Here is a 24,369-nt window from a genome sequence, read left to right on the forward strand (position 1 = left end):
GGTGTGTTTGTGTATATGTTTGTGTGTGGTGTGTGTATCTGTGTGTGTCTGTGTGTGGTGTGTGTGTGTGGTGTGTGTGTTTGTGTATGTGTTTGTGTGTGTGGTGTGTGTGTGTGTGTCTGTGTGTGTGTCTGTGTGTGTGTGTCTGTGTGTGTGTGTGTGTCTGTGTGTGTTTGTGTCTGTGTGTGTGTGTGTGTCTGTGTGTGTGTGTGTCTGTGTGTGCAGAGGGTATACATGCTTGCATGTGTAAATGTGTATAGTGCACAGAGGGTATACATGCTTGCATGTGTAAATGTGTATAGTGCACAGAGGGTATACATGCTTGCATGTGTAAGTGTGTGTATTGTGTGCAGAGGGTATACATGCTTGCATGTGTAAGTGTGTGTATTGTGTGCAGAGGGTATACATGCTTGCATGTGTAAGTGTGTGTGGTGTGCAGAGGGTATACATGCTTGCATGTGTAAGTGTGTGTAGTGTGCAGAGGGTATACATGCTTGCATGTGTAAGTGTGTGTATTGTGTGCAGAGGGTATACATGCTTGCATGTGTAAGTGTGTGTAGTGTGCAGAGGGTATACATGCTTGCATGTGTAAGTGTGTGTATTGTGTGCAGAGGGTATACATGCTTGCATGTGTAAGTGTGTGTGGTGTGCAGAGGGTATACATGCTTGCATGTGTAAGTGTGTGTAGTGTGCAGAGGGTATACATGCTTGCATGTGTAAGTGTGTGTGGTGTGCAGAGGGTATACATGCTTGCATGTGTAAGTGTGTGTGGTGTGCTGAGGGTATACATGCTTGCATGTGTAAGTGTGTGTGGTGTGCTGAGGGTATACATGCTTGCATGTGTAAGTGTGTGTAGTGTGCAGAGGGTATACATGCTTGCATGTGTAAGTGTGTGTGGTGTGCTGAGGGTATACATGTTTACATGTGTGTGTATGTAGGTCTGAAGGGGAACTTGATCATCTTGCTAGGCTGCTTTCTACTTTATGTATTGAGGCAGGGTCTTTCACTGAATCCAGAGTTCGTGATACCTTGCTGGTTTTGTCGGCCACTTAGCTCGTTGCCTGTCTCTGCCTCTCGAGTGCTAATATTACAAGCAGCTGCCACGGCTTGCTATTGGGAGTGTCAGGCTCAGACTCAGGTCCTTGCACCGAGGGTCAGATGTTTTATCCAGTGAGCCATCTCTCTAGCCTGATAGAAGTCATAGCCATATGTCAGTTTTACAAGCCGTGGTTCAGGACCTTTTTTCTGTTTTGTAGATATGGACGTGATGAGGCCCTTAATAAACGAACAGAATTTCGATGGGTCGTCCGACGAGGAGCAGGAACAGACGCTTCTGCCCATGCAGAAACACTACCAGCTCGATGGGCAGCATGGGATTTCGTGAGTGTCATGGGTCCTTGGCCTTGTTATCGAAGCGTGCATTTCTCAGTCTCCCATCGGTCTGAGCGTTTTATGCTGCAGATGACACAGAGATGAGTAAGAAGGTTAAGGAGTCAGACTCCTCCATGCTTGTGGTCTGCGAGAGAGGGACATTAGGTGACTGAACATTGTGGGGGTTTCTTCAGTAGTGATAGATATCAAATGCTGTGTCCCTCAAAGGAAGATCTCAGAAGAGGGAGGGATCTTGAGGGAGTGGGGAGTGGCTCGTGCAGCTTGAGGAGACAAGCTACAGGTGGAATGCTAAAAAAACCTGCTTTCTTATGATCATTAAATTCTTGTCTTAACAGTAGTTTAATGATTAATGCAGTCACCTGAAATTCGATCACGAGTGTAAACAGATACACAGCACCCAAACAAGTAATTCCAGGCTGGTATTCTTGCTTTATAAGTTTGAATTTTGTAGTCTTCTTAATTTTAGTTCATTTCTTCTTGGTCATGGAGAGTAACTCTGATGAAGTAGAATGTCCAATGGCAAGCCCTGAGGGAGCTCATGATAATAAAAATTGTCATTTTACCTGAGGATAGCTTTAGAACTTGTATACATACTTTTCGTCGATAACCTCTGTTTAGGTGACAATCACGGATCAAATGTTTAGAACTGTAATTAGACAGTACAAGTTGTTTTACCAGTCAAACCTTGAGTGTTCTTGACACCACAGCAGCAAAGCATCCCATGAGAAAATTGCTGTTCTGTGTGCACAACGTTTCACTAAACATTTCATTGGATCGCCACAATAAACCTCTATGCTTGCTTCTGTCGAGTGAAGACAAGACTGGAGCCTGGGCAGTGGAGCCTAGGGTGACTCATGCTGCTGCACGGTGGGAACCATACGTTGGTGTGTGGGTCCCTAGCTTGAATGTTTAAATCATCACTTATGACTTTCACCTTCCAGGTTTGTGCAGACCTTGATGCACCTTCTCAAGGGGAACATTGGAACCGGCCTCTTAGGGCTTCCCTTGGCAATAAAGAATGCAGGCATCGTGGTAAGCCAGTCTGTGCCTTCCGGTAGATACAGTTGTTTGTCTGCAGAAATGACTTCTAGGTCCCATACCTAGAGCCTCATCTAGTATAACCTGGTCGGGTGACCTGTAGGTGGCCATTGGCTGTTGTCCTGATAGTTATGTGAAGTGTAATCATCGTAAGTAGCCCAGAGTGATATTTACTGTTTTCATTTCTATGTGATTACTTACTTTAATATTTAACAATGACACCCACCGTGATGGGTTTTCAAACCTAACAAACCTTTCTGAAGATGGGTTTGTCTCAGTGTTTTGGGTTCTCAGGTGCTTAAGCCATAATGTATTAAGGGACTGGATAATTTCTATGGTGAAACTTCTTTAGTATCTTAGAGTCAGGATCAGTTTATATGCAGCATTCATATCTAAGAAAAATGGTTGAAATGAGTAACAATGTCTTTTAGAGGAAAAGATCAAAGGTTGTTAGAGACAGCTCCTCTAATGACTGCATTTGAGAGCCTCGTTGAGGTTGATTTGTGGAGGAAGAAAATGAGATCTGATCGTTTTAAAATGGATTGGTTTCCATCGAGGTTGTAGCTATCCCCGCTTTCCCTGTGTTTAACAGCCGGCATGCAAAGAAACTGGAGTTTTGATTGTCTAAGTAAGCCTTGCCTGGTTCTGTTACCCAGACACTACTGGCGAGTACACACTTGAAACATCTCATGAACCACTTTGTGAAATAATTATTTCCTAATTGTTGTTCCTGATACACGCTCAGTTTCTCTAAGAGTAAGGGTAATAAGATTTTTCTTCTTTGTCTAGATAGGGCTGTAGTGTGTATTATGCCTGTGAGACACTGATACTTTAGGTCTGTCTTATTCTGAACATGCCGTTGTATTCTGTATTCTTCCCTGAGCATCTGTACTTTGTAACCCAGGCTTCCGTTGCAAAGTCATCAAGGTAGCATCATTGTCTAAAATGCCACCTGATGTAATTTCTGTGTACTAATGTTTCTCATGCCTGTGATGATTTAATCAATGGATCCAGCAATTTGTTCATTGTAAATAAATTGTCCATCGACTCATGGCTTGTAAGTTTACTCAGTTTTTAAAATGATTGTTTAAATCTTTGTATTTTCTTCTCCACAGCTTGGACCAATCAGCCTTGTGTTTATAGGAATTATTTCCGTCCACTGTATGCACATATTGGTACGTTGCAGTCACTTTCTATGTCAGAGGTAAATGTGGACTCATTCAGTCTATTTGATTAATTGTAAAGTTTAGTGTTTGCTTATGGCATCGTTGTCTCCTGTATCTGTTGTGCATTGTACGTAGAGATTGCACTTCCTTCCACGGCATAGACACAGCCAAGACAGTGACCGTGGGACAGGCTAGCGTTTTCTATACTTAAATTACTCAGGGTCTGGTCCCACTGGTCCCTTAGTGGTCCTAGAGAGTTGGTGTCCGGATCCTCATGGGTACCTACAAGTGCTTAAGCCCCTCACATAAAACGATGAAACTCTGCACAACCTTTCAGATGCTACGGTCATCTTTCATACAGTATAAATGCCATGCATGTTATCATTCTATACTGTTTCCCAGGTAACGACAAGAAAAGCAAGGCTGTATATGTAGTCAACACAGACATATTTTTTCATAAATTTTCCATATGCAATTGGTCAGCCCACACATGGGGAACTTGTGGGTATGGAGGGATGAGTGTAGTTTCTTTTATCTTTTTAATGTCTATCATTGTCTGTATGTATATGATGTATGTATGCGGGCACACGTATGACACAGCATGCACGTGGAGGAGAGAGGACAATTATGTGGCATCAGTACTTTCCTCTAACTCATGGGGCCCTGGGGCTTGAACTCGGCTTCTCAGGCTTTTGTGGTGGGTGCTTTGGCTGCCAAGTCCTCATGCCAGCCCGAGACTACAGATGCTCAAAAAGTCTACTGGGGAGACGGAACAGGAAGGAGACCGAGGAGCTGTGCACTCGGAGTGACGGTGCCAGCTCTTCTGTCATTAGTGAGTCAGTGTGGGGCATAGCGTCCTTCAGTGACGGTTCCTGACGTATGGGCTGACAGACTGTCATAAGAATAATATATCCCCTCTTAGTTCTACGCCATGAGATGCGCCTACTGGTCAATAAATCAGACTTTAAACGTGCTTCAGATTAGAGTGGATAAGTGGTCTGGACCAACTCTTCATTAAATGTCCGTGAAACTGTTTATTTCATTTATGTTGTTTAAATAATGATGCGTACTCTAGAGAAGAAGGCAGTGTAGAGAATGGAGGGAGTCATGAGCCTCATGTCGTGGAGATGTTCGGAAGATTATATGAGACAGTTTATATAGAACTGTACTGCAGAGCCTGGTGCACTGTCCCATGGTGCAGTCAGCATGAAATAATCGTCGGAAGAACAGTATAGTTGTTGTTTTTAGGTGCTTAAAAATTTTAAATCAATGAAGCACTATACAGAATTGTCTGAAGTCTACAGATAAGAAAGCTTCAGCCATGGATATAACTCTGTATGTCCGTGACAGGGCACTGATATCTTGACATTTCTTGAGTCATGCTCAAGTACACGGATACTTACACTTTGAAAACAAATCTGCTAATGTACATCCTTGGGTTCTCAAATCTGTATTTATTTGATGCTATTTTTACAAAATGTCCTTATAGACCACTTTAATACTTTTCTGTGTACGTTTGTCATTAAATTTCAGGTTTAAGAAGTCAACGTTGGGGTACAGTGACACTGTGAGTTTTGCCATGGAGGCCAGCCCGTGGAGTTGTCTTCAGAGGCAGGCAGCGTGGGGGCGGTGAGCACTGGCCTTGCTTCTCATGTCTCTGTTGAAGTTCTTCTAATTTTTACCTATTTTCATCAAATAAGATATAACTCAAAGTATGAGGTAGTTATGAGATCATAGAAGTAGTCTTTACAGTTGGACAGACTCTGATCTAGTCCCTGCCGGTTTGATGGTTTATGAGTTGATGATGTTGACAGGATTCATCAATGAGTCAGGCAGTCTGACTGAGTGCTCTGTCCTTGCTCCAAGTCCAGTATGCAGGATGTCATTTTGGGGCCTGCCGTGTTCCAGTGACATCACAAAGATGTCACATAAGACAGCAGCTGCTCCCTCCTTCTACACAACTGCTTTATTCTGGACCTTTTCAGTGAATCTTACTAGAAATTAAAAACAAAATTTACCAAAGGAGTCTCTAGAAGTTTGATCCACATCCCCAACTCTTGCGCTTTACTTCTTTATTATTTGGGAAGTAGCAAGTGTACTTAGCACAGGTGCAAGTGACCCAAGGCTGTCTGGGTGTGAGGAAGATCACGAGAAGTAGGAGGGATGGGTTTCCTCTAAGTCAGGAACTTTTCTCAGCACTGAGGCCTGAATGAAGGTCCCGAGCACACCCCAAATCTGAACGTATTTCTGTAAAACTGTTTGACAAGCAGCTATTCTTACCCAGAATTGCACAAGTAGGAAGTGATGTAAAGGTCTCTGCCTTTAAGCTGAATGGAGCTTTCACTGTCCTTGTCTAGTGCCTTACTGACTGTGACGTGTGACCTCCGTAGGCATTGTCTCAGGAAGTAACAGGAAAATGCTATTATAGTGTTTTAAAGTAGTCAGAGAATGAGCTCTGCTGCCTGTTCAGAGCCCCCGTGACCCTTCCTGTGGGACTGTTTGCAGGAGCGTGGTCGACTTCTTTCTGGTGATAACACAGCTGGGATTCTGCAGTGTCTATATTGTCTTCTTAGCTGAGAATGTGAAACAGGTGAGTATGTTTCCGCTTTGTGACGTTGCTTCCTTCCGGTGCCCTGTTTATTGCACAGTGGATGATGCTGTGGTTGAAAATCAGGACACGTTTCACTTGTGGTCATTCTTTACGTTCTCCCTTAAAAGCTGGATTTCTGTATTGTCATGCCTGACAGCCATGGTTGTGTATTTAGGCTGGGCTGTGGTGTGGTTCAAACTCACATCTCTAAAGCATGTGCGTAGGCGTTGGGGTGATGTCCTTCACGTTGCTGGTGTCCTTAAGGCGGTATAAGATAGTATGCAGCAGTGGAAAGCTGGGGCTAAGAAAGAGTGCTTACTCCCAAGGCTCAGTAATTGCTGCACTTGTGTAAAAAGGCTCTGGAATCACATGCCATGTGGCATTCCCACGGAACAAGATGGCAGCAGCCTCTCTGGGAGCCGTGCAGAATGGCAGCAGCCTATCAGGGAGCGGTCAGAATGGCAGCAGCCTATCAGGGACAGTGCAGAATGGCAGCAGCCTATCAGGGAGCATGCAGAATGGCAGCAGCCTCTCTGGGAGCGGGCAGAATGGCAGCTGTGGAGCTTGTTTTCTCATCCCCACCATTTTCACTTGCTTGTCTGAGATGGACTCCTCTAGTTCATGCTCATTGTGAACTTTCTGTATAGCTCAGACTGGCCTTGAACCTCCTGATCCTCCTGCACATACTCCCAAGTGCTGGCCCACAGATGTGTACCACCATGGCTGGTTATTGCTGGGGCTATCCTAGCTCTCCCCTCAAGGGAGTTGCCAGCAAGCCCTGTTTCAATGTAGGAATAATGCCTTCGCCTTGTTTATGAACCTCAGCACGGCATTAACTTTCACAATTATCCTGGAAGTTATTCCCCAGTCTTGTGTCTATGATCGACGTCTCCTCAGCTTCCTGCACGTTTTCCTGAAATGGAGACCTCAGTCACAGTTGCTCCTACTGTGTTGTTTGTCAGTTAAGTATGGCCTTGAAATTCAGGATCTCAGTGCCTCAGTTTCCTAGTTGGGTTCCTAGGTGTGTATCATCACACCTGGTTAGCCTGGTTAGCCACCTCTGGGACCTGGAAATGCTTTTATCATTGGGTAGATTTTGAGGTTTCTTCTCTCTCTGTCTCTGTCTGTCTCTGTCTGTCTCTGTCTCTCTCTCTGTCTCTCTCCCTCTCTCTGTCTCTCTGTCTCTCTTTCTCTGTCTCTCTCTGTCTCTCTCTCTCTCTGTGTGTGTGTGTGTGTGTGTGTGTGTGTGTGTGAGACAGAGGGGGGGCATTTAAATGCTTTGACTTCTCCCATGAAGTCTGTTCCAGAGCTTAATGGAAATTTTAAGTCATGAGAAGATGAGGTAGAAAAGCTGCTTCCTGGGTGGTTAGAAAGAGACGTTGTCTTTTATAGCTAGAAGATGAAAGCCGTTTAGAAGCATAAAGGGAACCACAGAAAAGACATGCAGTTGGACTTTAAAGAACAGCCTGAGGCAACAGCGAGCGCCCACATGGGCAGGGCAGGCAGCAGTCACAGAAGTGTGGGATTGGGAATTGTCACTCTTGTAAAGTTTCCTTCCATGGCCATGCACATTACTGAACACAGTCGTTACAACTCACTCCTCCTCCTCCTCCTCCCCACCACCACCACCACCTCAGGAAAACACTGAGGTCACCAGTGTCCCAGTGAGAAACTATGGTTTGACCTCAGTGGTCACCAGTGTCACAGTAAGGCACTGCGGGATGACCTCAGTGGTCACCAGTGTCACAGTAAGGCACTGCGGGATGACCTCAGTGGTCACCAGTGTCACAGTAAGGCACTGCGGGATGACCTCACTGGTCACCAGTGTCACAGTAAGGCACTGCGGGATGACCTCACTGGTCACCAGTGTCACAGGCTCGATGGTAGAGGGTGTGGTTTTATTTGACTGGTCTCTCTTGACTGTGAGCTCATGGGTCATTTCTTCCTCTGTGCACACTGCAGGTTCATGAAGGACTCCTGGAGACCACAGTGGTCGTTTCGAATAGCTCGGATCTGTCTCAAGTCTGTGAGAGGAGAAGTGTGGACCTCAGGGTCTACATGCTCTGCTTTCTCCCACTTCTAATTCTCTTGGTGTTCATTCGAGAGCTGAAGAGTCTCTTTGTACTCTCATTCCTTGCCAACATTTCCATGGCTGCCAGTCTCGTGATAATTTACCAGTATGTTGTTAGGGTAAGTGTGCTTTTGGGTAGCCATCCTGTGTTCCCACGTGGGTAGAGCTGTCTTTGGAGGTGAGAGACCTGTTCCACCTATGTGGTACACAGATAGGTAGTAAATGTTGATTTCCCTTCATGAAATGTTAACACATGAAGTAGTTGCTAAGATGTTGAGCCTGGCTTTAACACTGATGACGGTGTTTGTGGGTTTGTGACTGTTTCCAAACATCCTGCCTTTCCTGGTAGAGCTGCTGTGAGATTTAGGATCGGGCTCTTTCTCAGAGCCTCCTGTGACTCAGCTCACTGAGTTATTGGGCTTGTGCTTCTGAGATTTGAGTCAGTCACAAGGGTGGGCGTGTGTATAATTCTCCAAGCTCTGTGCTTGCTGCCACATGCCCTCCACTGCCATGGCACACGCTTGTGACTCCTTTGTTTGAAGACTTTGCAGTAATGAAAACCGAGGTCACTCTTTGAAGTCTCAGGACTTTTAATCCAGTTGAGGGTTTCTGTTTTATTTCCTCATGATCTAATCGATTAAGTATATTACCTCTAAGATAATCAGAACATTTCCATTAGCAGTTCAAACACAGTCATGCTGCATCTGCTTCAAGTTTCCTTAGAAAAGTAGCTCTCCCAGGAGAGGGAAGAGCACAGGGCACGACATCTGCACACTGGAGAGCAGTTCAGCATTTGCAGATGACGAAGTCACACGGCATCTTCATATCATGAGATTCTGCATGCGCCTCTACTGTTCCCTACCTCCACGCTCCCAGCCTCCACGCTCCCAGCCTCCACGCTCCCAACCTCCACGCTCCCAACCTCCACGCTCCCAGCCTCCACGCTCCCAGCCTCCACGCTCCCTACCTCCACGCTCCCAACCTCCACGCTCCCAACCTCCACGCTCCCTACCTCCACGCTCCCAGCCTCCACGCTCCCAGACTCCACGTTCCCAGCCTCCACGTTCCCAGCCTCCACGCTCCCTACCTCCACGCTCCCAACCTCCACGCTCCCAACCTCCACGCTCCCAGCCTCCACGCTCCCAGCCTCCCCACGTGCCTTCACACTTCTGTCTGCAGAGCTCCTCTCCTTGGCCTTGAATTCTCCTTCCGTAGGCAAGGCAGAGAGGAAGGCGTTGGCAAGGAAGGCTAGAATTAGGCTATCTGGAAGAACGGTCATTGTAGTCAGTGGGTTTGAGCCAGGTGTGCTGCAGTGACTTTGTCTAGATCAGGAGACTGGGAAGCATTACTGAGTTGGTGCCAAGTAATGAAGGACAGTGGGGTCGTCCACGCTGTGTCAGAGCACACTGAAATCCCAGGAGACTTGTGCCAGGGACACCTAGGGAGGAAGGCAGGAGCCAGATGTCATAGAGAATGGAGGAGGAGGGACACATGGAGACCACAGCAGTGCCCGTGCACTTCTTATATGGCAGGAGATGTGCCCCATGTGCTGCCCACGACTGGCCAGTGCACATAGGTTCACAGGAGGATTGTGTGGTTGTCAGGGAAACAGTTTCTTCAGCAACTATCTACATCCTAACAGTTTGACCTCCCCTAACATAGGATACATAAAGTGTTTGCTCAATGTCATAACCCCGGTTGCTTTGCGAAGCTTGTGAGAGTGTGAGTCTGCTGTATAATTTTAAATAATTTGAATTAGAAGAAGCTATAGCCCAGTTTCTTTTTCCTTCTTTTCTGTCTTCTGCAGAGCATGCCGGATCCCCACAACCTTCCGATAGTCGCGGGGTGGAAGAAATACCCACTGTTCTTCGGTACCGCTGTGTTTGCTTTTGAAGGCATAGGCGTGGTAAGAACTTGCCATTGCTTGGTTGGATTTTAAACTCTAAAGTTAGCACAAGACTCTATATAGTCAAACTCTATAAAAGCACACATTTTCTTTCAGTGTTTTAATTTCTTGTACTCATAGACCATGATTCCCATTTTGGTGGACAAATTACAAAATGAAATAACAACAGGTGGGGGATACAACCACTCCTGAGATTTTTATTATAGATATAAGAGAGAAAATAGGCAGAGGGAAGAGTCCCAGATGAACATGGCTGGCAGGCGAAACCAGTCCATGAGGGGAGACTGTGAGGAGAGCAAGAGAGGAGCCTCCAACCAAGGACCAGCAGAGGCTTCTGGGCAGGAGACCAAGAGACCAGGGTAGCCAGAATGGCTGTGTTCTGTAAGGATCAGGCTGGGGGAAGTGAAGTGGAAGCCCAGCCTGGGAGGGAGGGGTTTAGGGCAGGGCGGGGTGAGGAGTGCTGGGAGGAGCCACAGGTATTACCAGTGAGACTTGACCTGGATTTGAGACCTAACAGTCAGTGCGGTAGACTTGAACTATTGTTTAGCTTTTCTACTGACGAGTAACTTAATCTTAGACGTGTTTCTTAGGGTCTCAGTTTTTTCCTTGGTAGGTTAAGTGGTGGTATAGATTAGACTTTTAGCATTATTGGGAGTAATTATCGGGAGTGTAAGTCTATAAAAGCCTTAAGGCCGCATACTGAAAACTCTTGTAAGTATCATATAACTTCAGAAACGCAACTCATGGAAAGTTTGTTTTCTCTGTGTCCCACATATTCAAGCATGCCCAAATAGAGCATTTTTTTTTTAATTTTAAAATTTCTATTATGCATGTGGATGATTGTACACTCAAGTGCATGCCTAGTTCCCATGAGGCCAGAAGAAGGTGTTGAGACCTTGGAACTGGAGTTACAGTAGATGTGAGCCACTGTGTGGGTGCTGGGAATCAAACCTAAGTCCTCTGGAAGAGCAGCCAGTGCTCTTGGTTACTGTAATAACACATGTTTAAAGGTGTACATGGTGTGGGCTGGGGAATTCAGAGCACAACTTTCAGGAGTTGCCTCTCGGGGGCAAGGGTTTCACGAGTAACTTAATCTTAGACGTGTTTCTTAGGGTCTCAGTTTTTTCCTTGGTAGGTTAAGTGGTGGTATAGATTAGACTTTTAGCATTATTGGGAGTAATTATCGGGAGTGTAAGTCTATAAAAGCCTTAAGGCCGCATACTGAAAACTCTTGTAAGTATCATATAACTTCAGAAACGCAACTCATGGAAAGTTTGTTTTCTCTGTGTCCCACATATTCAAGCATGCCCAAATAGAGCATTTTTTTTTAATTTTAAAATTTCTATTATGCATGTGGATGATTGTACACTCAAGTGCATGCCTAGTTCCCATGAGGCCAGAAGAAGGTGTTGAGACCTTGGAACTGGAGTTACAGTAGACGTGAGCCACTGTGTGGGTGCTGGGAATCAAACCTAAGTCCTCTGGAAGAGCAGCCAGTGCTCTTGGTTACTGTAATAACACATGTTTAAAGGTGTACATGGTGTGGGCTGGGGAATTCAGAGCACAACTTTCAGGAGTTGCCTCTCGGGGGCAAGGGTTTCACGAGCGTTCATATGCAGGTGAGCTTCAAGCGCTCTGTCTCCTGAGGGGCTAGAAGCAATACTCCTCACACAGCACCCTTAGCATGGAAACCCTAATTCTAAGTGCTGCGCTCCAAGAAAAAGACTAAGTTCTGTGGAGAAAAATATCTGATGAAAATGGAAACCATGGAATCCAAAGTGAGCGTGGGGCTCTTTGTAAGCCAGAGAGGAAGGGGATGCTGGGAGGGACACTGTGGCAGACAACGTCATGGATGCACGAGTGCCTGGCCATTTCACAGTGACAAAGGCTGGAACAGGATGAGTGATGGAGGGCATGGCAGTGGCAGGTTGCTACTCAGTGTACATAACAAATCTCCCAAGTCCACAGTGACATAAGCAATGGAACTAATGACTCCAGGATCCCAGGCAGAACCTCCCCCTTCAGCAGGTATAGACAATTCCCACTTAGTTCTTAGACGATGGACTAGATCCAATGCCCTCTTCTGGTGTGTCTGAAGACAGCTACAGTGCACTCATATATATAAAATAAATAATTCTTTAAAAAATATATTTTTAAAAAATAACCAGCAGGTTACTGCCTCAGAGTTGATATCAAACCTTTTTGTGAATTTAAAAAAAAAAAGTAGTATCAAAATCTATAGAAGCAGGGGCCGAGGAGACAGGTCAGTTGGTAAAATGCCTGCAGCACAAGGGGGACATCATCACCCACAGAAAAGGCGGGTAGAGGTGCATCAGTAACCCCAGGTAGATTGCTAGAACTCATAGGTGTGCAGCCTAGCCTACTCAGTAAGCTCCAGGTTCGGTGAGAAACCGAGAAAACAGCTGGAACCTTGGTGTGATGGTCCCACCTTTAGTCCCAGAATGTGGAGGCAGAGGCAGGCAGATCACTGAGCTGGAGGTCAGGCTGGTCTGTGCAGCTCCAGGCTAGCCAGGGCGATGTAGTGAGGCCCTCTCTAAGAAAACCCAAGGGGCAGGGGGAGTCCGAGGAGGAAAGCAATAGAAGAAGACACGGACATCAACCACACACACATGCAAACATGAGGATACACACCTCACACACACGTCTACATATCACATAGAAAATGGCACTTAAATGTGGATCAAAGATAAGATTTTCCACACAGACTACAAAAGACAGACCAACTTGTCTATCTAACAAGACTGTGGTTATTCTGAAATTCCTGTACCCTGCTCCTTTAAAAGCAGCTAATGTTACTCTCCTCTTAGGTGCTGCCACTGGAAAACCAAATGAGAGAGTCCAAGCGCTTCCCTCAGGCGTTGAACATTGGCATGGCCATCGTCACGGTGCTGTACATCAGCCTGGCCACGTTAGGCTACATGTGTTTCCGAGATGAGATCAAAGGCAGCATAACACTGAATCTTCCCCAGGACATGTGGTAAGTGGAGATGACTCATTCGTCCGAATTTAGGCGTCTTAGATGTAATTTACCAAGATTCATGGGTAAGATATGTTTCTAGATGATGACTTACACGTTTAAACTTACTATGATTTCCATATCAGTGGAAACTGAAAATGCATTTTAGGGGTGCTTAAAATTTCACTTAGGAGACATGGGTAGAAACAAGAGCAGTCTTCATCCACAGAGGTATCCGTGGAAGGTCTTACTGCAAAAGGAGCTGAAGAGAAAGCATGCAGAGAAATATGCACTCTGTTCCAGCCAGGGCAGAGAGGACGGGCAGGACTGCATGAAACCATGCTCATATGGTCCCAGTTCAAGCCTGAGTGTGTGTGACCTTCCATTTTCTACAGCACTGCCTCACCCACACCCTGCTAGCCACGGTTCTCAAGTTAGAAGAGAGCAAGTTGGGGCTTGTGACTCCATGACCATCCAATCATAGCTTAGCCTCAAGAAAGCCTTGCAAGTCACCTGATTTTTCAGCTAGCAAAAAAAAAGCCTCCAGAAATTATCGTGGAACACAGCAGAATCCTGAAGAGCAGGAGAACAAGTCAGAGTAAAGAGAGAGTTCCGTTAGAGAGGTCGTCCGAGTCTCTTCTCAGGGTGGCTGGGTGCAATGTGGTCTCTGCTTGTCTGCTGCTGTGGACCTGTTACTGTCCCTGGCTAAGAGATACAGGCGGAGGGAGCTGCCTTTCAAAGCTTAGAGTGTTCTGGAAAGTGAGAGAGCAGAACGGCCCTGGGGCTGTGTTCCCTCATGTCTTTTGTGTGTGATTCAGGATGCACAACTCTGTGGATACTTATTACTGAAATGAGAACAAAGGTTGAAAAGTTGAGAAAAACCATTAAGCATTATTGAAAGTACACATGCCAACTGTAGAAACAAATAGGCTTTTGGAACAGAAAATAGGTGAAAATGAAACGGGTGCTTTTTTTTTTTTTTTTTTTTTTTTTTTGGTTCTTTTTTTCGGAGCTGGGGACCGAACCCAGGGCCTTGTGCTTCCTAGGTAAGCGCTCTACCACTGAGCTAAATCCCCAGCCCCAAAACAGGTGCTTTTATATGACCTGTTTGAACACACTGTTGTTTCTGAATTACACTTGCGGGGTTGAAAAGCCAGTTTGTGCAGTGCTCACCTCTGTAGCACATGTCTGTGAAGAAGCAGTGCTCCCTGTAACACTAACAGTACTGCATACAGAATGGTATTAACACTAACCGCTTTTAGCTGTGTAACTCCAGCTTTCTGTCAGTGGAGTATATATAATTACATTTATATGCAAAGTGGTTGTGAACCTATTTTCATTTTAAAGCATATTATCAGCCATACTTTGAAAACACAACAATAAAGTATAATTAGAAGAAAAGCAATGCTCCTCTTTTAAATGGACAGTGAATTAACGAGAATGTTTAATTCTCTGTAATTGCTTATCAGAATATTTGAACGAATAGTCACTTAGTAAGTTTGTGTATTTCCAGCCACAACCATTTGTAGTTAACTTTTAAGGCTCTAGCTAAGTACATTGTTGGGTAATTTTTAAATTAAGATTTATTATTTCCAGGCCTAATTACGTCATTTGCCACATTTCAGACCTAGTTTTACTCCGTCTACTCATTCCTAAGGTGAATGTGCTGTTGCAGAAGCCTCCTGCGTCCTCCTTGCTCATAGACTAGGGAGCTATTGGGGAGCTGTCTGTACTCTTATGGCTGTAAGTCTTAAGCTGTCAGAGATGAGCTTAGCCCTGATTAATCGCCTGCTGAAAGTACAGGCCTTGATATCCTTTTAGGATAATAGGATTTGGTCTGAGGAGAGGCGCTTCCCACACGTATCCTACTCTTGGTGAGACAGTGGGCCTTGGTATTTCCACAGGGAAGGAGCCCAGGAGGTGTTCCCGCCCCAGTCTTCAGCACTGCCCCAGGGTCACAGCATTCTGGCCTCTTTCTAGCTTGTTTCTTAAAACGTGCAAGTGAATTTTAATATAAAAACATAAAATAAACAGAATGCTCAAAGTATTGGAATACAGTGCACTAATGTTATCACTCACACACGAGAGGAGTAGGCTTCTCGTTTACTCAGCCTGCGTGAGTCCACACATTCTGTCCATTTCTCTGAAGATGTCACTGTCATGCCAAGGCTCTGCAGAGGTGGCTCAGCTCTTGCTCATGCGGAGAACTTGCCACTCGTCCAGAAAACTCGGTTTAATTCCCACAGGATGGCTTTTGTAATTCCGGTCCTAGGGAATCTGATGCTCTCTTCTGGCCTCCAAATGGATACCTGGCCCAGGCATTCCCATGGTGCACAGACACACATGCAGACAAAGCACATAAATAATTAATTAAAATCGTAAGAAGCGAAGTGCATGCTGAGTTTTGGCGGGGGCCCATCATGAAGGTAGAAATCTAAAGACAGTCACATTTCATACATTACCTGAAGTACTACCGTTTACAGGGAGCCCTCTAGAGTTGCTCACTCAGCTGCCCACAATTTATAGCCAGTTTCAGTCTTTATTCTGGCTGGCTTGGACCATAGACACATATCTGGGGACCCAATTTTAGCCCTGAGCATTTAGAACAAGGGACTTTTAAAGACAAAACCCACATCCTCCTGGTATCTTACAAGGCAGCTATGCGGGGAGGTTTACACAAGCAAGCAGTTTAACAGAAGCTAAGCTACATGGGGAGGTTTACACAAGCAAGCAGTTTAACAGAAGCTAAGATAAGTTGGCTGGGGCATCTTGACCTCAGTTTCTGGAATAGAGCTGGGTACTTTTCCATGGGATTCTCCATCAAGGAGATGAAATTGTAGTTAACCTGTATGGCCTCAGCAACAATACAAGATGGATGAATAGCTGCCCTGTCCTGCCCTGCCCTGCCCTGCCCTGCCACACCATATATATTTATCCATGTGTATCACATAAAGTGAGTCATTAGAGAATTCTAGCGATGTCTATATGGTTGAACATTAATGTGCAGTTCTGAAGCCCTGACCTTAAAGGGAAAGTTTATACCACAAATCAAAGAGCAACAGATCTATTCCCATAGTGCGTGATTGTTAATACATGAAGCAGGTGTACCTTAGAGAACTCTGGTAGTTGAAATGACCCAGATGCTCTCCTTGTGACCTTTGGCTAACAAAAATGTCAAGCAAGGAGAACCCAGATTCAGAGCCTAATATGACATTTTCTTCTACATGTAGGTCACTGAGGTTGTGACTCACTATTTTAAAGAAGGAACAGAGATAGTCAAGTTTTTCCAAAGTTGAAAAAATCCCGCTTTGAAAGCTTTGACAGTCTCTCCTTGGGGCTGAGAATAAGCTCGGTGGACTGGCTTGGCCCTAGATGCTGTCTTCTGAGCACCACATCCCCAAGTCTGTGCTCAGCCTCACCAGGCTCTTCTGTCTGCACAAGGACTAGAAATGAAGTTAGTCATGGTTTCAACTCCTTCAGACAGGGTTCTTATTCTGTAGCCACATCCTGGTCTGGAAGTCACTACATATGTAGCCCAGATTGTTATGGAACTTAGAGCAATCCTCCTGTCTTGGCCTCCTGAGTGCTGGCATTAGAGTTGTGCCCCACCACATCTAGCTTGGTTGGCCTTTGCACAGACAAGCATCTTTGATTAGGAGGTTTCTAAAGTGGCTTCTGCTCTATATATAGTTCTTGTTTACCGTCTGAAAATTCAAAAAAGAGCAAAGTCAGATTCACATTAAAAGAAAAACTAAATGTTGAATTTCTTTTCTTCCAACAGGTTGTATCAGTCAGTGAAAATCCTGTATTCCTTTGGCATTTTTGTGACCTATTCTATTCAGTTCTATGTCCCAGCAGAGATCATTATCCCCGCAGTCACTGCTAGACTTCATGCCAAATGGAAGTGCATCTGTGACTTTGGGATACGGTCCCTCTTGGTTAGTATCACCTGTAAGTATCAGTGCGTGTCTGTCACAGTGGTTGACTTTCGTGTGTTCAAGTGAGGACTGCTGGGGTTGGGGATTTAGCTCAGTGGTAGAGCGCTTGCCTAGGAAGCGCAAGGCCCTGGGTTCGGTCCCCAGCTCCGAAAAAAAAAAAAAAAAAAAGAACCAAAAAATGAGAACTGCTTAAATTGTGTATTTTGTAAACAGTTACTATTAGAAACATCGCTATCCAAAAAGTTACGAGTTGTTTACTTGAGAAATGTTGTTAAGTATGAGTCCAGCAAATGTTTCTCTGGTCTGTTCTTCCTTAGATTGGAATGAATTCTGTCAGTTTCCCATAAGTGGTGACTTCTGCTAATTACTCTCACGTGTAAGAAGATCTGCTTTTAGTCCCCACGTGTGTAGCATGCATGTTAAAAGGAACCATGTTTTTGTTATAGGTGCTGGCGCGGTTCTCATTCCCCGCCTGGACATTGTGATCTCCTTCGTGGGGGCTGTGAGTAGCAGCACTCTAGCCCTGATCCTGCCCCCGCTTGTGGAGATCCTGACGTTTTCCAAGGACCATTACAACGTATGGATGGTCCTGAAGAACATTTCCATAGCGTTCACTGGGTTCGTGGGCTTCTTGTTGGGCACGTATGTCACCGTCGAAGAAATTATTTATCCAACTACAGCAGTTGCTGATGGCGCCTCCCAGAGTCTCTCTCTGAACGTGAACTCTACATGTGTATCAAGTGGTTTGTAATAGTGGGAGAAGAGCGGTGAACCCTCCGTTGTCACCCCAGTTCTAACAGCAATCAAGAACGGGTACAGTGTATCGCCATACACTAAACACAGTGCCAAACTCCTGTTTTTGTTGGCAGAGTATTGTAATTTGACTGTGAACTGACATCTTTTGTAGCTGTGATAAACTATAGCAGATTATTGCTTTTATCTAATGACAATGAAACATTTTAAATTAGCTTTGAAGACTGAAAAAGTTTAAAATTCAAAACGGAAACAATAAGCATAGCCTGTTATTCTTTGTTTCTGTAAGAAATACTTTGGGTCATCTTTCTTACCACCATTGAGAAGACAAAGGATTTCAACATGGTATAAATTAAATAGGGGCATAGTTTTAAAAACCTCTTGGAAGCATCCCACAATAGCAGTGTTTACCTCCTGTGTACGTGTGCACAAAAATGCACTGATGGTGTTTTCTTCCGTGGGTGATGCTGCTGACGGGGCGATGCCTTGGAGGGATGGCAGATTCCCACTGACCACCGTGTGAGCAGTAGAGCGTTCCCAGAGCCAGAGTCGCTTTATTGTGCAGCTATTCAGAGGGTAGAGCGTCACGGTCACTGAGCAAGGCTCTGACTTCCTGTTTCAGTCGTAGGTGAAAAGGTCACGGAGGTATCTGGAATATCGCTCCCTTAGTTCTGTCTTAACTTAAGGGAGTTATTGCTCCCTTAGTTGTTCTGTCTTAACTTGAGGGAGTTATTGCTCTCTCAGTTGGGTTTCTGTCACTGATACAACAGCACAACCAGAAGCAATTCTGCAGGAGAAGGCTTCAGTTTACAGTTCCACACCACAGTCCTTCATTAAGGGGAGTGAGGGCAGGAACTCAAGGCGGGAACCTGGAGGCAGGAACTGACGAAGATGCCATGGAGGGGTGCTGCTTATTGGCTTGCTTCTTGTGGCTTGCTTCTCGTGGCTTGCTTCTCGTGGCTTGCTTCTCGTGGCTTGCTTCTCGTGGCTTGCTTCTCATGGCTTGCTCAGCCTGCTTTTTTATAGTACCCAGGGTAGCCAGCCCGGGTTGGTACCACCCACAGTGGGTATATCCCTCCCACCTCGATCATCAATCTGGAAAATGCCCCCACAGGCTTGCCTGCAGTTCTGTCTTGCAGAGACATTGTCTTGATTGAGTCTCTTCCAAAACCACTCCAGATTGTGTTAAGCTGACTTAAAATTCGCCAGGATGGCTACCGTTGTAGGAAATGGAGTCCCAGAATGCTGGGTTACTTGGTCAAGAGGACTTAGGCTGGAGTCAAGAGAACCTGACACGTGACCCAATGAAACAATTATTTTTCATGTCACAGTCAGTAAGAATTAAACACACCAGTTTAATGTTAGTGTAAAGTTCAGTTACATTTTCATCCTTTGGGAGAGTGTCCTATCTCCGAATAGTATTTGTGACGAGATTAAAAAGCCAGAAAAGAAATCCAAGACCTCACACAGGGAAAGAGGCTACCAGTCCTATAAACAGCCGGAGACTGGCAGCCACAGGGTGCGCTGTAGGGCGGAGGTCTCGGGGGCGAGGCCCCTTAAACAGCTGGCTAACTTTGTAGTGATCTAGCCACATGCTTCCTTGTTTCCTTGTAGATACCTGATAAAATACAGAACTCTAGAGCCTCCTAGCCACATAGCATTCCTTACTGCCGGCTTCCGTTGATCTGAATGGGCAGATGAACTGTGGGATGTATGTTTAAGAAAACTGGAGACAATAGGGAACTGTCTAGGAAAGACCAGGCACTTTAGGCATTGTCCAGAGAGATGCTGCCTTCTTCCTGTCTTCACACACACTAGCCAAAGCAACCAAGCTCACCTGATGACGAAGAGGAGAACTGGGGAGTTTGAGGGACGGGTGGGTCGTCTCTGACCGTCTTTGCCCATTGGCTCTGTAATGTGTTATCTGGAAGACGTTACCAAGCCATCTGGGGGATTCTCTATTTTTTACGTAAATGTTAATTTATTCAGGTGTGGCTTTGCGTACCTCATTACTTTGTCTTTAAGTCTGAGCCTATAAATATATCAGAAGCTTTATTTTGCTATGCATTCATAAGAACCAAAACTTTAAAAACATTTATGTTAGATATTTCTAATAATTGTGATATTTTATGTTAAATTGTTACTTCAAGTCTTCAGCCTTAGGCAGTGGATGAGTTTGTGAGAAAAGTGATTTCATTGGAATTGGACTGTGAGGAATGTATTAGGTATTTAAAACTACAGTGGCACACGGCTCTTGTCAGCTGTGTTCACGTTGTATCTGTACTTGGCCTCGTTTTATTTTTGTGTCTTCACCTGCTCCTTGCGGAATTCAAGTGCAGCAGGTTTTTAACAAGTGGGTCACCGCGGGGCTTCTTAAGTTCTGCGCACGGGGTGTGAGCGTCTCATCAGCTGGGACGTCTTCTGTAGTGAGACTGCGGAGTCAACAGCCCGTATGGAAGTCCCCAGATTGTCAGCACAAGAGGAGTCACAGTACAGAAAGGAGGACATGGTGAAAGAGGGGATGGTTTTAGTCTGCGGCGTGAGGCACTGTTTACATGCAGTATAAAAGACACACACTTGTTTAAGGGACCCTGAAGACATCCTTACGGTTTGATAATTTCCCTCTGATATTTGCTTTTACAGAATTTTATTTTCTAAAGATTTTTGGAGAAGATATTTCGATTCTAGCAGCTATTCCTTTTGTTTGGGGACCCGGAGGAAGGGGAAGCAGGCACACATGTTGAACTATCCTGATGGATCACACGTGGCTGAAGTGACTCCAGCAGTTACTTCTGTCGCGGTGGGAACTGTCTCGGAGAGCCAGTCAGTTGCGTGGATGTGGTTTCCTCTGAACAGCATTGAGAAAGCTGCTGTTTGCCTCCCATGGGCAGACTCAGCCATTCGCCTCGTGACACTGTTTCCTGACTCCAAGGAGTGCACTGGTGTCTGAGTCCACTCAAAACACTGTTCCCACACGACTTTCAACACAGGATCTTCCCCTCCGTGTGGCCCCGTTTCTCCACAGTTGAGCAAGTAGGAATTGGGAAGTTTTCGGGTTAGATGGCGCCACTTGACGTACACAGAGCTGTGTTTGCAGTACCCCAATACTTTCCTGTCCTGTCTGTTCTCTCTGACCTGCCACCAAAGCCGGCTCTGAGTCTTGTTAGATGATGTACTTTTTTTTTTTTTTTTTTTTTCTGGAGCTGGGGACCGAACCCAGGGCCTTGCGCTTGCTAGGCAAGCGCTCTACCACTGAGCTAAATCCCCAACCCCAATGATGATGATGTACTTAAAGTGTTTGTAAGCCATTTGTGGCAGTGCACTTGTGAATTTCCTAACAGGGTTTGATCTTACTTGGTGTATGTGTTTGTGGTCCTAGAGAATGCCAGTTTAGGTGCACGTCGGTGCCCTTCTAACTAGGTTTTACAGGCTCACCATTTCCCTTGGGTGCCCACAGCACATGGGCAGCATACGGTAGGTCTGTGTGCAACTCCTCTTTCCTCAGTCAAGATGGGAATACGGCGCAGAGCCCAGGAGATAATAAATGCAGTTGTTTCTAGAACATGGATGGTTCAGCAGATGCTAACTGTTGAGCAGTAAAACTGTTAGAAAGCACCAATAATGTCAAATTATAAAATGTTGGAAAATGTGTTCGTTTTGATCAGCTTGGCTCAGTTATTGTCCCTTAATTAAGAGAATGTGAGGGATTTGTCTCTCACAGATAACAGGATTCTTCCTGTCGTTGATGGCTGCATGTTACTGGCCACACATGACTTTCTGCATCTCGTTGGTTCCGACCTAGGATGTAAAAAGAAATGTGCTTAGGAAACGGCTAGGTCTAGAATTTATTGCCTAATGAGTGAAATGACAAGTCACCCGATTTCCTGTTAGCATGGGCTTGTTCCTGTGTGCGTCCATGCATGTTACCCCACAGGGACCCCCATCTGAATCCACTTCAGCTACTCCACCCCAGATAGGGCCAGATGATGATCACATAGGAAGATCCATAATCATGACACCAACAATTCAGGCTATCGATTTATGGTTTTCAAAAATGATTTTGTAAACTTTATTGAAAGTAAAGTTTCATTGGACTTGTGTGTCGTTTCTTATAATTTATTTTTCTTTGTAAAAGAGTCTGAAAATGTCTGAAAGTACTGTGACTTCTGAGTTGTCAATAAAGTATAATTATTTTGCTTGCTAATGAATGCCTCTTCAGTTTTCCACTCGTAAGGCTAAATATTATACGAAATATCCTAGCTGAAAATGGCACAAGGGAAGTATTTTCTTCTATTAAATCTTTAATTTTTATTTTGTTTATTAGTATATGGCTGCATTTGCTGCGGTGCGTGTGGAGGTCAGAGAACAGCTTTGTGGAGTTGTCTCTCTCCTGTCTTTACATGGGATCTCAGGTATCACACTCACGTCCTCAGGCTTCTGTAGCCCCTGAGACATTTTGCTGTCCCCTCCCAATTTTCATTACTTAGGTTTTATTGCATTCTTATTACTGTATATGTGTGAGGGAGATGTGTGAATATTTTCTTAATGAATAGTGGGAGCAGTCTTTATGGGAAGTCAGTGCCTCAAAGGTTTAAGAGTAGAGGAAAAATGAGAGGACCCTGAGAACCATGAACCCAGGGACATGCACTACTCACTCGGCTTACCACTCCCATTATGTCAAAGGAGCTAAAATGTGGCAAATGCCTGATCCCACTAAGGACCGATAAACGCTGAGTTGACGGGAGTGTCAGCTCTGTGACTTGATCACCGTGCATTGTGTACGAGCTTTAACACCTCACATTGTGCTCCGTAAATCTGTAGAATTTGATGTGTCCTTTGAAAAAGCCTTGAAATGACCAGGTATCAGCCATATCACTGGATAAAATGGGACAATGGCTTCAGAAAGCTTCATCCCATCCCCTTATCAAAGGAAACAAAGGTGCTTATATCTCGACTCCCAGGAATTCTGATCCTGTGAACCTGAGACAAGGACATCTCAAGGTATGTGAGGAACTTCACCAAGAGAGAGGCTGCAAACAGAAAATAACAGCAAAGCCCTGCTGGGCGGGCAGAGCACACTGAGGAGGCCGAGTCAGGAGAGCTGAAACTCTAGGCCAGGCCGGGCTACTGAAGACGACCCTATCGTGAAAACCAAACCAGTAAACAAAAATCCCTTGTCCTGGGACAGTGTTTGTCTCACAAGAGAAGAGACAGGCCACCCCTTCTCTCTCCACTCTAATATATATGGAAATATCTCCATGGTGAGAAGCCATCTCTCATTGACCCACCCTCTGTACTAAACTTAATAAAAGTCTAATTCTGATTTGTGTTACAACATTGAACCCTGGGCTCTTCTCCACATGAAAGCAGCATCCAGATCTTTCATCAGTGCCACCGCCACAGTCACCACGGAGGGAAAAGAAATAAAAAGAGACTGGACTAGAGAGATGCTGTTTCCACCTTCATGGTAATGCCTGGGACTAATCGCCTGCCCAGCCCCAGTCCAGAGAGGGGCCGAGAAAGCACGCACGTCAGGAAGAGAAAGGAGGATTGAAAACATCTGTCGGAATGTCATGAGACACTAGGGAGAGTATTATTTTATATGAAAAGGCAATTGTGCTATTAAGTACGATTTTAAAATATGAAGATTAAGACCAAATACTTATTTGGGAGGGGACAGCAATACTCCTAAGGAAGTTTGAATGTCAGGAATCCTGTTTTGGGATTTTCTATAGACCCCTGAGGAAACTCATTGGCACTGCTGACCAGGAGCTGCTTTGGCAAACTGTTCTTTGGACTTTTCATCCTCCTCAGCAGGTGAAGTGATGAAGTTAGTAAGAACTGGCTCACTCTGAGCTGTCCACATGGGCTCATCTTCATCTCAGTCATGGGCACGGAGAGCCAGAGCACGCTGTTCAGGACTACACTGACAGCATTCCCGCCCACACATCCTCCTCCCATGCTGTGCAGACAAATGACTTGGGAGGGACCAAAACCTGTGGAATCTCACCATTAGAACCAAGCACCCACATGGGACCCTGAAAAGGCACTGGCGGGGGACTTGTTTCTGTTACAATAAGGTGGAAAGGAACCTGGATTACTCGGCTTTTAAAAAAGTTAAATTTCTACCTCTAGTTTTCTTTCCTGTTGCTATGATTAAACACCCTGATCAAAAGCAACTTGGAAGGGAAAGGTTTTTTATTTGGCTTGTATTCAAGGCACAATATGATGGAGGAAAGTCAGGGTAAGAACTCCAGCAGGAGCAGAGGCAGAGGCAGAAACCATGGATGAGGGCTGCTGTTTGAATTACTTTGCTATTTCTTAACCACCCCCCCCCCGCCCCCCGGAGCTGAGGACCGAACCCAGGGCCTTGCACTTGCTGGGCAAGCGCTGCTCTACCACTGAGCTAAACCCCCAACCCCTACTTTGCTATTTCTGTGAAGAGGCATCACGGCCAAGGCAACTTATAAAAGGAAACATTTAATTGGGGGCTTGCTTATGGTTTCAGGGGCTTGGTCGTTACCATAATGGTGGTGAG

General features: G+C 45.2%; 1 protein-coding gene across 3 annotated transcripts in view; it reads left to right on the top strand.

The window, feature by feature from the left end:
• Positions 1-22,035, top strand: part of Slc36a4 (solute carrier family 36 member 4) — a 32,791-nt gene extending 10,756 nt beyond the window's left edge. Inside the window, exons 2-11 of one of the 3 annotated variants that reach the window (XM_006242558.5) lie at positions 1,257-1,380; positions 2,334-2,424; positions 3,546-3,634; positions 5,130-5,225; positions 6,102-6,186; positions 8,149-8,376; positions 10,065-10,163; positions 12,992-13,161; positions 16,922-17,078; positions 17,525-22,035. In XM_006242558.5, coding sequence (XP_006242620.1) covers positions 1,257-1,380; positions 2,334-2,424; positions 3,546-3,634; positions 5,130-5,225; positions 6,102-6,186; positions 8,149-8,376; positions 10,065-10,163; positions 12,992-13,161; positions 16,922-17,078; positions 17,525-17,563 — 1,178 coding nt within the window. In that variant the 3' untranslated portion in view covers positions 17,564-22,035. Of the gene's footprint in view, positions 1-1,256; positions 1,381-2,333; positions 2,425-3,545; positions 3,635-5,129; positions 5,226-6,101; positions 6,187-8,148; positions 8,377-10,064; positions 10,164-12,991; positions 13,162-16,921; positions 17,092-17,524 lie in introns of those variants that run through there. The other 2 variants (NM_001108127.1, XM_008765939.3) reach the window with 2 other exon arrangements.
• The last annotated feature ends 2,334 nt before the right edge of the window (positions 22,036-24,369 follow it).

The sequence above is a fragment of the Rattus norvegicus genome, chromosome 8, assembly GCF_036323735.1.
Source record: "Rattus norvegicus strain BN/NHsdMcwi chromosome 8, GRCr8, whole genome shotgun sequence".
NCBI classification, from domain to species: Eukaryota; Metazoa; Chordata; class Mammalia; order Rodentia; family Muridae; genus Rattus; species Rattus norvegicus.